The sequence below is a fragment of the Protopterus annectens genome, chromosome 14.part0 (assembly GCF_019279795.1).
Source record: "Protopterus annectens isolate FY-2018-M chromosome 14.part0, PAN1.0, whole genome shotgun sequence".
Classification (NCBI taxonomy): domain Eukaryota; kingdom Metazoa; phylum Chordata; order Ceratodontiformes; family Protopteridae; genus Protopterus; species Protopterus annectens.
This window is the reverse complement of record NC_056748.1, coordinates 693,778,927-693,794,915: the sequence shown is the minus strand read 5'-3', so window position 1 is coordinate 693,794,915 and position 15,989 is coordinate 693,778,927. Positions and strand designations below refer to the sequence as shown.

The 15,989-nt window shown below is 41.7% G+C and overlaps 1 protein-coding gene across 2 annotated transcripts in view; it reads right to left on the bottom strand.

Moving 5' to 3' along the window:
- Window positions 1-10,411: 10,411 nt before the first annotated feature.
- ZBTB48 (zinc finger and BTB domain containing 48) overlaps window positions 10,412-15,989 on the bottom strand; it is an 823,012-nt gene continuing 817,434 nt past the window's right edge. For both annotated transcript variants that reach the window (XM_044056423.1, XM_044056424.1), the window contains one exon: window positions 10,412-10,929. In XM_044056423.1, coding sequence (XP_043912358.1) covers window positions 10,627-10,929 — 303 coding nt within the window. In that variant the 3' untranslated portion in view covers window positions 10,412-10,626. The remainder of the gene's footprint in view (window positions 10,930-15,989) is intronic.

The following is a 15,989-nucleotide window of genomic DNA, read 5'->3' as shown; positions in this document are numbered from 1 at the left end:
AATGCCTGTTTAAGACTATAGTTAAATAAGGACTCCAGGGGTCTCAATGAGCAATATTTTAGACTGCTCAGGATGCATCCTGGGGTGTTGTTGGGGCCTACTGAGGTCATATTCCTGCTTTAGTGAACACAGCCAGTGCATGCTAGTTATAGCTGGAGGGGTTATGTTTGAGGGTATTTTGTGGGGGATTACTGGGGGTGACAGGGGAGTAAAGCTGGAATTGAATTTGTCTGCTAAAAGGTTCACTATATCACCAAGCTTGGTGAATGCGGCACCATTAACCATCAGTTTAGTAAGGGATTTTGTCAAGGTGATCTGCACATTTAGGAACTCCAGCATATCATCCTGTCTTACCACCCTAGAGGTATGATTGTTATTGATGTATATTCAGACACCACCAACTTTAGCCCTTGTCTGTGCAGCTACTGGTCTAAAAGTGTGGAATGCACTGAAACCTTGCACTGCTGCCTGCTTCCACTACACATCACACATGAGCTCTAAAGGCAGACATTGCTTGGGTGATCCTATGCATGCAGCTCACTCACTAGACTCCACTAGAAGCAATCAATGTGGCAGGTCAAGCAAGTACCCTCCTTCAAGGATGGAAAGGATGGCATTGGCCATTCACTCCCACACACTATGGTTAACTTCTTCACTACTTGGGTGGCTAACTGATCCCGGGCAATCCTGAGTCACTAGTGGCACAGAACTGACAGTTATATTTCCCATTATTACTAATAGTTTCCCTAAATGTTATATCATCTGGAGTACAACTAGAGCACTGAGTGGAAGTATCTTTATGAACTTAAGTGGGTTTAGGAGGGGAATCAGTCCTTGACACAAGTCTTTCTCAGAAGACACTGCTAAGGGTGAGCCTTTTCCTTTTCATCTACCTTTCACAGTAGAACGAGGTTCGCCAGATGATGTTGAGAGACAGCAGCTTCTTGTACCATCTTAAAGCACTTTTTTGGCAAATTAATTGTAATCAAAAGCCAGATGCACTGATAAAGAAATGGAGGGGACCTCAGCTAGTGGCAATGGCAATCCCCCCTTCAAGTTATAGGATTCCCAATCCTTCTGTTGCACTTCTTACAACTGCAAAATACTTTTCACCCGCTCTGATGTGATGGCTAACATTGGTATGATTAGTAGTTGGACCAAAACTACTGAATTCTCCTTTTCAGAGGCTTCCTGATAAGCTTTCAGTTATTCTAACTTCATCTGTTCCAATCACAAGTCCTACCCTATACAAAACTGGATGTAGACCTGTGCTTTTCAGTATCTGACACCATTTTACCTCAATTTTATATGAAGTTGTCTACCTAGTTGTATTATAGTCTCCTTTTACACCGTTTTCTAATCTATTTCACCTTTTTTGTTAATTAAGATGATAATGGCTTAAGCTATTTAACTTAAATGGATTAAATAAATTTTAAACACAACTCATAATTCTTTGTGCTGTACTGTGGTCAGGCCATAAACAAAACGGACACCATCTAAAGCAATTTTCAGGGGTTATATGTTGACCAAATCAGACATATACCCGTAAAGTAGGAAACGTAAAATGACGAATGGTGTTCCTTCAATATTTTTTGTCAAAATAAGGAACATGAAGGGAGACATGAGATGCAGTTAATTTCTTAGAAATACAAGCAAATGGTAAACCATTTCTCACTGCTGCTTTTTCTGCCTTGCTCTACTCATCATCTAGTACCTTTACTGGTGCAAAAATAGAGCTGGTCTTTGCAGGAGTGAAAATTGTTTTAAAGGAAATGGCCAGACCAATGCATCTCAGGTAACAGGTAATCCAACCCAAATATTATGATTTACTCTTACAGTGATCCTCCATTAAGTCATGCAGTCATATACAGTACGTTGTGCTCTATGTTTACAAAAACAGACACACCATCACACCACTGACATACCTAAGCCCTGTTTACTGGTACAGATCCCTGCACTTCATATCAATTTATATACACACACTAAGTATATATATATATATATATATATATATATATATATATATATATATATATATATATATATATATGTATATATATGGGTCTACTTCGACCCATCGAAATTATGCTTCATTGAATGTTAGATAACAGAGTCCACTTTAGTGAAAGCACTTTTAATGAAAATGTACTTTCACAAATAACACTACACCAAAGAGTTGCTATAGATCGCGGTACAGTGAGGATAAGGGAATATTCCCTCCCCCCCATTGTAGTGCGATCTCGGAGTTAGTATATATATATATATATATATATATATATATATATATATAAGGGGATGTGGGGGGTGCAGGGGGGGGGCTTGCCCCCTACATAAATGCATTTGTTGTATTTTTTTTTGTGTGTTTTCTGTTGTGGTTCGGCATAGTGTTTTTTGAAAAAATGCATTTTCGTGTAAACGCACTTTCGCCAAGTGGACTCGGTTATATAACATTCGATAAACTGTAATTTCGATGGGTCAAAATAGACCTATATATATATATATATATATATATATATATATAAAATCTACTTCACAAAAACAAAATCCCATAACACCGAAATCCACAACACCGAGACCACATGCACTAAACCCCATAACACCGAAAACACACAACCACATTTACACACATACATAAAACATACAAACACAACTGTCCCAAACTACCTAACACAACATCCTACAATACAGATAGGCAGGGGGGCAAGCCCCCCTGGACCCCCCCCCCTTCTTTACTATTCTAACTCTGAGATCACACAGACACACAAGGCAAACTCGCCCCACACATTACAGTACCTCACACACGCACACCACAGTCACACACCACTAACCCTCAAACATACACTTACAGAAACATACTTACCTGCACCGCAACACCAGAAGCACAAAATTCAAAATCCTGTAATACCGGGATTTTGAATTTCGGTCTTCTGGTCTTTCGGTGTAACGGGATTTCGTTCATGTCATCTCGGTAATGTGAGTTTCGGTGTTCTGGGGTTTCGTTTTTCTGAAGTAGACCCATATGTATGTATGTATGTATATATATATATATATATATATATATATATATATATATATATATATATATATATATATATATATATATAGTAAGTCCAACAACAGCACCACGTATGAGGCGACCAGGCTCACTTGAATTATCCAGAATACTCAAAGAACGTATAAAAGCAAAGATCTTTTATTCACATAAATCCAACAGGTTAGTGCTTGAATAAAAGATCTTTGCTGTATTACTGTAGTATTCTGGATAATTCAAGTGAGCCTGGTCGGCTCATACATGGTGCTGTTGTTGGACTTACTATTTTCTTCATTTTCCTTGGTGAGGCGTTAACTTTGTTGGGAGTACTTTGTTGTTGTTTGACTTATATATATATATATATATATACACACATACACACACACACACACACACACACACACACACACACACACACACAGCACATGACTGAAAGCTCAAAATACTGAAATTCAAATCACCTGTTCCTGACTTTCAACATCCCTAGATCACATGTGTACTGTGTAGTTTCACTTAGTGCATAGTACTGTGAACCAGGTGTTTAGGCCACCTTTATAATAATGATTTCTAGTTTATGACCCTATTTGTCTATGGAAACTTATTTTTAAATTTATGTTCAAGCAATTGTATATTTGTTGCATAATATCTTGTTTAATTTGTTTCTCAGTATTCTAACCACTGTATTCTGCATCATTTGTAAAACTCTGATTTTACTCCTTTTATATGTCCTGTGCTCTTTGTAAAAAATAGCTAAGTTTATAGCTTTTCTCCCCGGGCCTCTGTGGAAAGTGGTCACCTTGTGTCCAGTTGGACTAACCCGGTAAACAAATGGAAAATAAATAAATAAAACAAAAAATTTGACTGAGTCCACAATCCAAATACTGGAAACTCATTTCACTGACTTTCAGAATACTTGTTCTTCTTCTTTTGGCTTTCATAGTTTCATACTAGGCTATCTGCCCTGGGGCATTTATAAGCCTAGCCATAGTGATGTGGCTTTCGACACCCCATGTAATGGTACAAAAGTGTACAGAATAGATTTAGAATACTGTGCTTCTGTCTAGTAGTGACACAGTGAAGACCCCCTTACATAATAGAATTAGTTTACTGTGCCTCTGTCTAGTAGTGACACAGAGATGACCCCTGGGGTAAACCTACGATCTCCCATCCACTCATCAAGATTTCTCTTGAAGAGAGTCAGTGAGGGGCTCTGCCTAACATAAACTGGGATTCTGTTCCAGAGTATGGGAAGCCTCTGAGTTATGAATCTGTCCCCCCAGCATGTCCTATTCATATTTGTGCTGAGGTTCAAATCTTTAGCTCTCGTGGTTGTGATGGATTTGGATTTTTTGAGGTGGAGCATGTCCATCAATTCCTGATTGGACATGGCCTTGTACATCAGGCACAGATCACCTCTGAGTAGGCGGTATGCTACTGAATAGAGTTGGAGTTTCTTTAGTCTGGCAGCATATGACATATGTTGGAGACCCTTGACCCTTTTGGTGAGGTACTTTTGGGGTCTCTCTAGCTGTTGCAAGTGCCGGGTGAGGTACATACCAAATGGGGCATTGTACTCAATCATGGGCCTGATAAGGGAGGAGTACAGGGGCACAATGACCTCCTTTGATCTGGATGTGAATCCCTTCATGATAAGATGGGCAAGGTGGAAAGTCTTTCTAACCACTTTGGCAACGTGGGTGTCAAATGAGAGATCACTATCGACTTGGGTCCCCAGGTCTCAGATTACTTTTTCTGTACTCAGTGGGTTACCGCCTATGTAATAATTTGTGGGCAGTTTGTTTTTCCCAAAGGGGATGACTATACATTTTTTGGCATTTAGTTTAAGGTCATGACTCCGGCACCAGTTGTCCATTTCAGTGAGGCCTTTCTGTAGGATTTATGTGTCAGCTGGTGTATCGACTATGGCGCCTAGTTTGCAGTCATCTGCGAACTTTGTCAGTCACAACCCACCCGTGTTTGCTTTCACATCTGAGAAATAAATGCCGAACAAGAGGGGTCCCAGGACAGAGCCCTGTGGGACACCACTTGTCACTGGCTTTGAGTCTGACATGGCTCCAGCGATTTTGACTTTATGGGTTCTATTCTTTAGCCAGTTTGCCACCCATCTTGTGACATATGGATTTACATTTAAGCTGTTGAGCTTGTCTATGATGCCAGAGTGGGATATTGTGTCGAAAGCTTTAGCCAAGTCCAGGTAGGCTGTATGTACTGCTTTGCCCTCGTCAATGGCTCTAGTGACTGTTTCGAAAAAGTCAACCAGGTTTAAAAGGCAGGATCTGCCTTTTACAAAGCCGAACTGGGTGGGATCAAGTGTTTGTAAGTCCCCAATGTCTCTGTTTATTAGTTCCATAATGATTCTTTCCATAGCTTTGCAGACCAGGCTGGTTAAGCTTATGGGGCGGTAGTTACCAGGGTCAGTAGAGGTGCCTCCTTTGTGGAGTGGGACTACTGTTGCTGTACGCCAGTTTTCAGGTACATATCCTGTAGTAAGGCTAAGGTTAAATAGCATTTTATGTGCGGGTTTAGCTCCTCTTGGAGTTCTCGTAGCACGCAACCCGGGATACCGTCGGGTCCCATTGATGCTGTGTTTTTAGCTTTGCTGAGGGCGGTTCTCACCTGGACATCTGAGATGACAGGGCAGTTACAGTCAACTGGGATGAGTATTTCTTCTTTTGGGGGTGAGGGAGGGGAGAAATTTGCACTGAACCGGTCTGCCAAAATGTTGGCAATATCTGTGGGTTCTGTGTATTTTTTTGTCATTGTGAACTAACTCTGAACATATCTGAGGGTTTCCGCCCAAGTTTCTAACATAGCTGAAGAAGGCCTTGTGGTTATCTTTAGTGTCCATAGCGATTTTTCTCTCAAAGTTGGCCTTGGATGTTTTTATGAGAGAACGTAGCTTTCTACTAGTGCTGATCAGAGATGCCTCCTCTTTATGGGATTTTGCTCTGACGTGCAGTAGCTTCCTTCTTTTGTTATACAATTTGTTTATGGCTGGGGTCCACCAGACAGGACGCCTGCCCTTGGTGGAGAGGGTCTTGGTTTTATTTGGGAATGCATGATCCATGCATTCTTGGAGATGTCCGTAGAAAGCATTTGTGAAGGATTCTGCATTGTGGGGTGTGGTTTCCACTGTCCCAGTGGGCTTAAAGGATACCATCTCAGTCTTAAGAAGTGTAAAGTCGACTTTTGAGAAGTTTTTCACTGTAGTCTTTTGTGTTGGGGGTGGAGGTGGGATATGTATATCCAGGGTGATTAGTTTGTGGTCAGACCTCACTAGTGAAGGGTATACTTCCGGTGTGGAGCACTTTGTCCCCATGTTTGTGATGATCAGGTCTAGTATATTATCTCCCCTTGTGGGAGAGGTGACTAGCTGTTCCATTGCGTTTGAATTTATGAATTTCAGGAATCTTTGGGCTAGAATAATGCACCCAGTCTATGTTACGGTAGTTGAAGTCTCCCAATATGATGGTATTTGGTGAGACATTCATATCCTCCAATGTCTTCAGGAAGGCTGAGTGGGGTTCCTGAGATTGGGAGGGTGGTCTGTAACATGCTACCCAGTTGTACAGCACTTTTGCCTATGGTTATTTGCACCTGGATGGTCTCTGATGCTTCATGTGTTGCCACTAACCTGGAGGTGTGGGTGTCCTTGATGAATATGGACACTCCCCCTCCCTTTTTGGTTTGGCTCGAGTTTTGGGGCCGAAACGCATGATACGAGGTATAGCCTGGTAGCGCTGGGGTGCTCTCAGGAGCCTTGAACCAGGTTTCAGTTACTGCACAGACATCGATGTCCTCCATAGTGAGGAGTGCTTCGAGAGTCTGCATCTTGAGATTTAGACTTCTGGCATTGAGCAGCATTACCCTTAATTTTTTTTCATTTTTGTTTTCTAAGAAGGTGGGTTTGTCTTTTGAGCATTGCCTAAAAAAAGCACTATGGGGGAGGCAAGAGCCTTAGCCAGTATCCGGAAGCCCAGTGGTGACAGATGCAAGCAGTCTCTTGCGAAGCAGCGTGGCTTGTCCAGCATGTCATCCCAAGCAGACAGATATTGGATCCCCCTAGAATGACACCAGTATTCGAGCCAATTATTAAAGCTGGTCATCTTGTCTTTGTATTGTGGCATCATTCTTGGTGAGGGCAAGATGCTGCTCAGGGTCAGGGTCATACCAGCCTGGGCTACATAATCAGAGAGAGCTCCTCTATGTCTCTTTTCATGTAGTCCAGGGAGGTACGTCTCAGGTCATTCACGCCGGCATGGACAATGACGGAGTCATATTTGTACTTGCTTTGGAGTGACCTGAGTGCATGTGTTATGTGGCGGATCCTAGCTCCCGATAAGCAGCTCACCGTTACCCTCTCCTTGTTCAGCCTGGTAAGCGGAACGTCAGTGTGTCTGACTATAGAGTCACCTATTACTAGTGTATCAGGCATGGTGTTTGGCCTTAAGGGCTGTGATTGTTTGACACACTGATTTGTTGAAGTATGTGATGCATGTGTTATGTTTTGAGGTGGTGGATTTTTGGGTGTCTGCCTTGGAAGCCTCTGTTGTTTTGGTAAGTTTTTTGTTAGAGCCTCCGAGTATATCTTTGTGTTTTTATGTGTTTGGTTTGCAGCTGTGGTAGGTCTATGTGGGACTGGGTTTGGTGTGTGTGTGGTTACCTTCTCCTCCTGTCTGGTCTTGCCAGTCCTGAGTTGAGAGAGCTCGGTCTCCAGTTTGGCTATATAGTTGCATCTCTCACATGTATTTGTGTTTGTTGGGAGGAGGAGAGGGTTGTCTGTGTACATGAGACAATTGTAGCATTGTCTCAAGATTCCCAGATTAACCAGCTGAACCGGAGAGGATGCCAGCAATCTACCACTGAACATGCTAAAAATTTTAAGGGAGTGCTGTGCCTTTAAGGGAAGTGGGTACTCACAGGGAGTGTGCCTTTAAGGGAAGTGGGTACTCACAGGGAAGGTAGGTGGATGTAGTGCTTACTTTAGTTTGTGAGTGCTTACTTAGAAGAGAGATTTTGAGAACAAGTGCTAGGCTTATAGTAAAGCGATTAGACTAGATTATATAAGAGTAGAGCTTTCTTAAGGGAAATTTTGAAGAGCAGACTTGGCGGAGCCAAAAAAAGTTTAACCTTGTTTAACCGGTGCTGCGCTATGCGCACAACCGTGCAAAAACGCTCAGAGGCGGATTTTAAACAGGGAACTTCAAAACAGCTAGAAATGGTCCAAAACAACCAATTACTACAAGCTCTTGTGCTGAGGTCACTCCTTCAGGGACAGATAGGCTGCTCAAGGCTCCCCACTCCCACTGGTGAGCAAAGAAACTTCCTTCTATCCAAGTAAGGCAATGGACACCACAGGAACTACACCACAGCCCAGAATACAGCAAAGCCTGTATATTGGTCTAAACTAGTCGAGGAGAGGCGGGAAAACAAGGATATTTTTTTTGTTTTTGAGATAGAAAGCACACAGAAAAGCAGGACACAGTAATAAATCAGTTATACAGGCTAGCACACTTTAGTGGGCAGCCTCAACAGTTAAATTAACAAACAAATAAACAACTTTCGACCAATTTTCGACTAAATGAAACTAAGTGCAAATAATATATAATGCAACAAACAGTTAAAAAAACAGTTTAAGCTTGTTCAAGGTAAGCAAGAGAAGGTATTTCAGGTAAAAAACAGCAAAAAATACTTAAATCAGGAAAGTAGTCACTTTTCTCAGTTCTCTGCTGCTAGGACCACTCTGCAGGACCACGAGGAGCTGTTGCTGAGTAGTATAGCCAGAAAAAAAAATGCTCAGAGGCGGATTTTAAACAGGGAACTTCAAAAGAGCTAAAAATGGTCCAAAACAACCAATTACTACAAGCTCCTGTGCTGAGGTCACTCCTTCAGGGATAGATAAGACTGCTCAAAGCTCCCCACTCCCACTGGTGAGCAAAGAAACTTCCTTCTATCCAAGTAAGGCAATGGACACCACAGGAACTACACCACAGCCCAGAATACAGCAAAGCTAGTATACTGGTCTAAACTAGTCGAGGAGAGGCGGGAAAACAAGGATGTTTTTTTTTGTTTTTGAGATAGAAAGCACACAGAAAAGCAGGAAACAGTAATAAATCAGTTACACAGGCTAGCACACTTTAGTGGGCAGCCTCAACAGTTAAATTAACAAACAACTTTCGACCAATTTTCGACTAAATGAAACTTTAAGTGCAAATAATATATAATGCAACAAACAGTTAAAAAAACAGTTTAAGCTTGTTCAAGGTAAGCAAGAGAAGGTATTTCAGGTAAAAAAAAACAGCAAAAAATACTTAAATCAGGAAAGTAGTCGCTTTTCTCAGTTCTCTGCTGCTAGGACCACTCTGCAGGACCACGAGGAGCTGTTGCTGAGTAGTACAGCCCGGTTAGGGGTCACCACAGCGGAACTCCGGTCCGCTAATGATTGGCAGTATTTTTTTTTTTTACGGGTGCCGAGGTGCCAGCTTGACGCCCAACCTTCAACGAAGGCACGCCCATTTTACACGTCTTTTGCCCGCTGGGAGGACATGCAGACTCCACACAGAAGGCACTCCAGCCGAGAATTGAACGGGAGGACCTCCTGCTGTGAGGCAACAATGCTAATGCTACACGAAAGCTGAAAATGCTGAATTGCAAACTACCAAATGGCAGTGTGTACAGTACTTTAAGGTAAGTTAAGGGTATAACACCCTTTTCCCCACTGCAGTGCAATCCCAGAGTTGGTGAAGGGAAACACGCGTCATTGTCCATGGGTTAACATTTTGTATTTTGCAATTTAGCATGGTCAACTTTCAGTATTCTGAAAGTGAGTCAAATGGGTTTTCAGTATTTTGAACATTCGTGATTGTGGACTCAGTCAAATGAATTTCCATATTTTGAGCTTTCAGTCATGTGAAGTGAACCCAGACACACACACATACTTATATATATATATATATATATATACACACACACACACACACACATATATATACATATAATTGCTCTCCCCCCAACACTGAGAGCTATACACCTGCAAAAAAAGCAAGTTAAAGGGGAAAAAAAAAAAAAAGTGATGTTTGACACTTGCTCTTTTCCTGCATTTTCATCCTTTAGCATTTTGGGACTCTGTGTCAACAGTCCTGTCATTTTAATAGGTAACCTTATATATATTATAGACAAACATACACTCTGCTGCCACTTCCCTTGAAAACTATGGCTACTACAGTATGCAATATTTTCTTACCTCATATTCATGAAACGTGTAATTTTACGCACAATGATAATGCAAACCTTTTTTTTTCTTTTCTGTAAACCCTTTTTAATAAAGAATGGAATTCTGTAAAAAAAAATCACATACTGTAAAGGGTCAAAGTTCATTCATTAAATAAAAACACTTTTCAAGACAACTTAAATCCAGATTCAGTACCAGTCAAGTTAGCAGTGGGAATACTGACTCAAGCATAAAGAAAGAAAAACTTAAATATAAACATTATATTAATTTCTTATTACAGTTAATCCATGATTAACTTTTTACAGTTTTGCAAAAGTTCTTTTTGGCCACAATTGTCTTTTCTTCATGTCTCATTACTGTCCGTGATATGTACTGTAGTGATGATAAGGGACTGTTCAATTACATCAGCTGTATCAAAGGTTTCGTCCACACACAGCCTCTGAACTGGAAGTTCTTCCGTCATTGCACTTCTGTTAAGAGTCTCTACTATAAGCTCAGCATTGGCTCTGGGGTCATCTATCTCATCAGGTTTCTGCAAGGCCACTGCCATCTTGTCATCATCTATGATTAAGTTCCGTAGTCTGCGCTGCCGAGGATTGTAATTCTCAACTCGATTGTGAATCTCCATGTGACGCCGAAGGTGTGCCTAAAGGAAATAAATGAATGACAATTATATAATAATCACTATGCTAGTATTAGGGATGCAGAACAAAAATTAAACTTAATTTTAAAAAGTTATTTGGAAGTTATTTTGGACGGCGCAGTGGTGCAGCGGTTTGCATTGTCACCTCACAGCAAGTGGTTCTCCGATTCGATTCTCGGCTAGGGTGCCTTCTGTGTGGAGTCTGAATGTCCTCTCTGCGCTCATGTGGGTTTCTTCTGGGTGCTCCAGTTTCATCCCACATCATAAAGATGTGTCTAGAGCATTTCTCCCTGGGCCACCACTGAAAACTGGCTCTTTTCAAGTCGGACTTTCCCAGTAAACAAATGTTAAATAAGTAAATAAATAAATAAACTATTTTAGAGATATAATGATGTTACAGCACTTGTACACTGAACTGCTCCTAACTACCTGAGACATATTTTAGAGTAAAGAACAGTTACGATGGAAACTGTATGTATAATGCATATACATGATAATGAGAAGTCTCACTATATTTCTTTTTTCATTGTTATTAATATATATAATTTCACATAAATTTGAGGAATAACATAGTTGTTGAAAAATAAACAGTGAGACACACCTTAATTCATTCTCTGATGACCTTGTTAAGTGACGGCAGCAGAATTAATTCAGACAAGTCAAGGAAAACAAAGCAATGAACCTATCCTAAAGTCGGGTGCTAACCTACTTCAGAAAGATTAGCTGTATAAAATCTTACCATAGAGATAGATGTCCTTCTCTTGTCCATTGCAGTATTCTTTAACGACCCGACGTTGTGCAGTATACAAAAGACTTCTACTACTCAGAGGTGCATGGTTCATCGCACATAGGCTGCTGTCGGACTTAGGCCACAAAAGTGACATACGCATGCACCATCCTCAGAACTGTGTGCCCCAGGAGGAACACCCGACTAAGGGAAGTATGTACACTAAGTACATCCAAGAAAGAACAAAGTCAGTGGGGAGGAGGGAGGGATGGAATACTGCAACAGAGAACATAAGTTTATCTATCATGCGAAGATTTTACACAACTAATTTATGTCCTTCTATACCTCTGTTGCAGTATTCTTTACATGAAGGAGAACACCAAAGCTCATGAGGAAAGGGAGGAGGGTAGGGGCAGTGGAGCTCTCCATGAAGCCATGGAGAATAGCCGTGGCAAACCCTGCCCTAGGTTTGGAAATGTCCAGTTTGTAATGTTTGGTGAAAGTATGGACTGATGACCAGGTAGCTGCCTTCAGAATGGAGTTAGTGTCCAGTCCTTTGAAGAAGGCACCAGAGGAAGCAACAACCCTGGCAGAGTATGCCTTAACAAGAGAAGGGAGGCTCTTTTCATGGTGCTCACAGCAGAAGGAAATAGCTTTAGAGGGATGGATGAGGGACTAGGAGTATCTACCTGAAGTAATTCATAACAATGTTTTTGAACTTCAGACATCTGAGAACTATCCCATTTGAATTGTTCCCTCATCTTACCTAAGGTCTCACTAAAAGTAATCTCCTCCAGTGGGGAGTTAGTACCACTGGAGTTCTCCTCTGGAGAAGCATAGTCCAGAGGGGAGAGGATATGAGATGAATAAACTTGGGACTCATCCTCTGAGGATTCTTCCTCTTTGGAAGAAGCCTTTTCACTAACCTTCTTCTGAGGAGTGGTAACCCAGGGTGTGGCCGGTATTGAAACCCCTGGAGGAGGCCTAACAGACATAAGGCCATTAAAAATGCCCTGTGTAAAATTTTGCCAATCCTTTAGTGGATGGTGATAAATGTCAACCTACTTCTCAAAGTTTTAGGCACAAAGACCTGGCAGACAGAACTAAATCTATGAAAGTGCATAGGCCCAAGACAAAAAAGGCACTACTGGTGATTGTCTTTATGTGGAACCTGACATCTACATGAACATTTGCCTTTCCTGGATGACATTAGACCTAACCACAATAAAAGAAGGTAAAGAAAGGATTCCCAAACGGGGCACTTATCTGAAATGCTGAGACAGCAACCACTTCCATGATCAGACCGTATGTATGGGTGAAGCATTTTCTGAGGATGGTGCATGCGTACATCACTTTTATGGGCTACGTCTGACAGCAGCCAACATGTGACGTACCACACACCTCTGAGTCATACAGGTCTTCTGTATACTGGCTAATGTCAGGTCGTTGCGGCAGTTAACTCCCTCATGTAAAGAATACTGCAACTGAGGAACAGAAGGGCATCACATTATGTCTACTAACCACGTACATGTTTGTGGCATCTGATGTTAGGCTGGGCAATGAATAACAGATGTTCAACAGTATCAAAGTCAAGAGGTAGAGAAAGTACAGTTGTGTAAAAACTTACCATAACAGTAAATGTTTTACTGATCACTGTTGCAAGTACTCATAACTGGCATGGGTACCAAAGCTTTACCTTCCAAAGGGTGTACTTCTGACATGTGACTCAGTTTGTGCAAGTCAGGTATAAAGGTGGATATACACTCAAGACCTTCTGACCATCTCCAAGCCAGTGGTCTAAAGACAACTGAGAGACGAAACTGGTCAGCTAGGAGGGGTATAGCTCAAAGTAGGAAACTCCCCCAAGAAGGGATACATATGTAATTTGCAGGCAAGTGAGAAGAGGGGAAGGAGGAAGGGAAGGAATACTGCAACAATGATCACTACTGTTCTGGTAAGTTCTTACACAACTGTACTGTGTCCTAACTGAAATCACTGTTAGCTCTCAACAGAATCAGGGACAAATCCAGGAAAAATCAGGGACATTTTAACATATTAGTTCTATTAACTTAAGGCATTAACAGAATTACAGAATGTGAATATACATTTCTTGAAGTAAAATAATTTGTCAGCTCTTAATTATTGTCATTATTTATTAAGCATAATTCACCAATTTTGTCCAAAAGGCACCAGTGCTAAAAGGGATTAAGAGGGACAGAGCTAAATTTTGTGTCAAAATTAGGGACAGCTGAGAGGTATTCGTAACAAATGGGTGATTCCCACAGCTGAATAAAGAACAGAAAGGTGGGGAGGACAGTTAGAGTGAAAACTAACTGTCCAAGAGACCAGAGAGTATTAATCTGGCAAAGGCAGCCCTAGATCTGGAGAACGCATCTGTTTTGTAGTGTATTTGCTCAAGTATGCAGACAGGACCAAGTGGCAGCTTCCAAGATGGACCTGGCATCAATATCCCTGCGGAAGAGGCAACTGCCTGAGTGGAATGTGCTTTAGGATAGGAAGGCAAAGATTTACTGTGTTGTAAGTAGCAGAAAGAAATGGCCTTTGATATCCAGGATGTAACAGTTTGCTTTGAGACTGGCTGACCCGGCTTGGCATCCATGAAAGAAACAAACAGTTGGTCACTTTTGTTGACTGCCTTTGTTTTGTCCAAGCAGAACCTAAGCTGTCTGTAAATGTCTACAGTGTGTAAGATTCTTTCCCCTTATTTTGTGGGTTGGGAATGAATGAAAGTAAGTAGGTGAATGGCTTGATTGAGGGACAGTTCATTCACTATCATAGGCATGAAAAAAGGACTGGTCCTAAGTGTTACCCTGTCCCTGTGGAAAATAAGGGAGGAGTAGCCATGAGTGTCTGCGATTCAGATACTCTGTGTGCAGAAGTTAGAACCAGTAGGAGGACACTTTTCCATGAGCAGAACTTTAAGGTGGCAGATGCTGCTGGCTCAAAAGGAGGTAAAGTAAGCTTTTCCAGAACAAAATTAAGATCCCATTGTGGAGTAATCAGGTTTCTTGTAGGCTTATGGTACAAGATTCCTTTAAGGAACAGCTTGAACTCTGTCCTGGACTTGAGAGAAGGATCAACAGGCAAACATGCATTGATGGCTGAAAAATGAGTTTTAAAGGATGAATAAGGTAAACCAGAATGCAAATGTTCACAGAGATTATGAAGTATAGTGGGGGATCTCAGATAAGAGTGGTTCCAGTCCGGGTTCATGGCACCAAATGGAACATCTTTTCCATTTGGCTGTATATGACTTTCTGGTAGTAGGTTTCCTGGCTTCCTGTAAAACCTGTACCACATCCTCTGAAAATAAGTGTCTTTTTGGGATTGGAACCCAATCATCTCAGAAACGATTGAAAAAAGATAGGTTGGTATGTAAAAGCCGACCTTTCTGTTGGGTTGGTAGGTCTGGTTGTATCGGGATTTTCCAGTAGTTTCCCTTTGAGAGCTGGAATAGGATGGAAAACTGATGCTGTCTTGGCCAGGAACAACAGTTTTGGAGCATCTTTTTGAATTTTTACTAGGACCCTTAGAATAAGCGGCAGTGGAAGGTAGGTGTATAGAAGCCTCCCTGTCCACTGGAAGGAAAGGTATCTGTCTTCCAGGCTAAAGGAGATGGGGTCTTGGTGCAGAAGTGAGGAAACTGGTGATACTCTGGAGATGCGAAGAGGTCTGTCTGCAGTGTGCCCCATTGGTACAAGACGTCTTTGAAGAAAAAAAAGTCTGTTCAGGGTCCATGAAGTCCTTGCCAAAACATTCTCTAGTGAGGGAATGTAAGCTGCTGTGAGGGTCATGTTCAACTGAGTGGGCAGCTGCCAACCTGCACAGTGGATAGGACCTTCTGCCTCCTTGTTTGTTTAGATCTCATACCACTGTGGTGCTGTCTGTGTACATCAAGAGAATGCCTGGTTTCCAAAGGTGTGAGAAAGTCTGCAGAGCTTGTAGAAGGCCGTTTCTCTCAGGTGGATACAGATACACAGGTTCACAGATCAGTACTATTCTAACTGCTCTTGTGGGCCATTTTAAGCCTAGCCAGTTATCCCATATGAGAATCAAACCTTGCACCTTGTGTTTGTAAGATAAACACCTTAACTACTATGCCAAACGCAAAGGAGAGGGGAAGGCCACCCCCCTTTACTTTTTTAGGATCCTGTCCAGGCTCCTCAAACCCCGTCTGAGGCATCGGGTGTGGACAGTTTGCTTATGAGGCACTGGTGTGAAAGGAAGATCCTGGTTGAGAGAGACCTGTTTCTTCCACCAGAGAAACTCCTTCTTGATGCAGGGCACAGGGATCAGGCTATCCAAAGGATGTAAG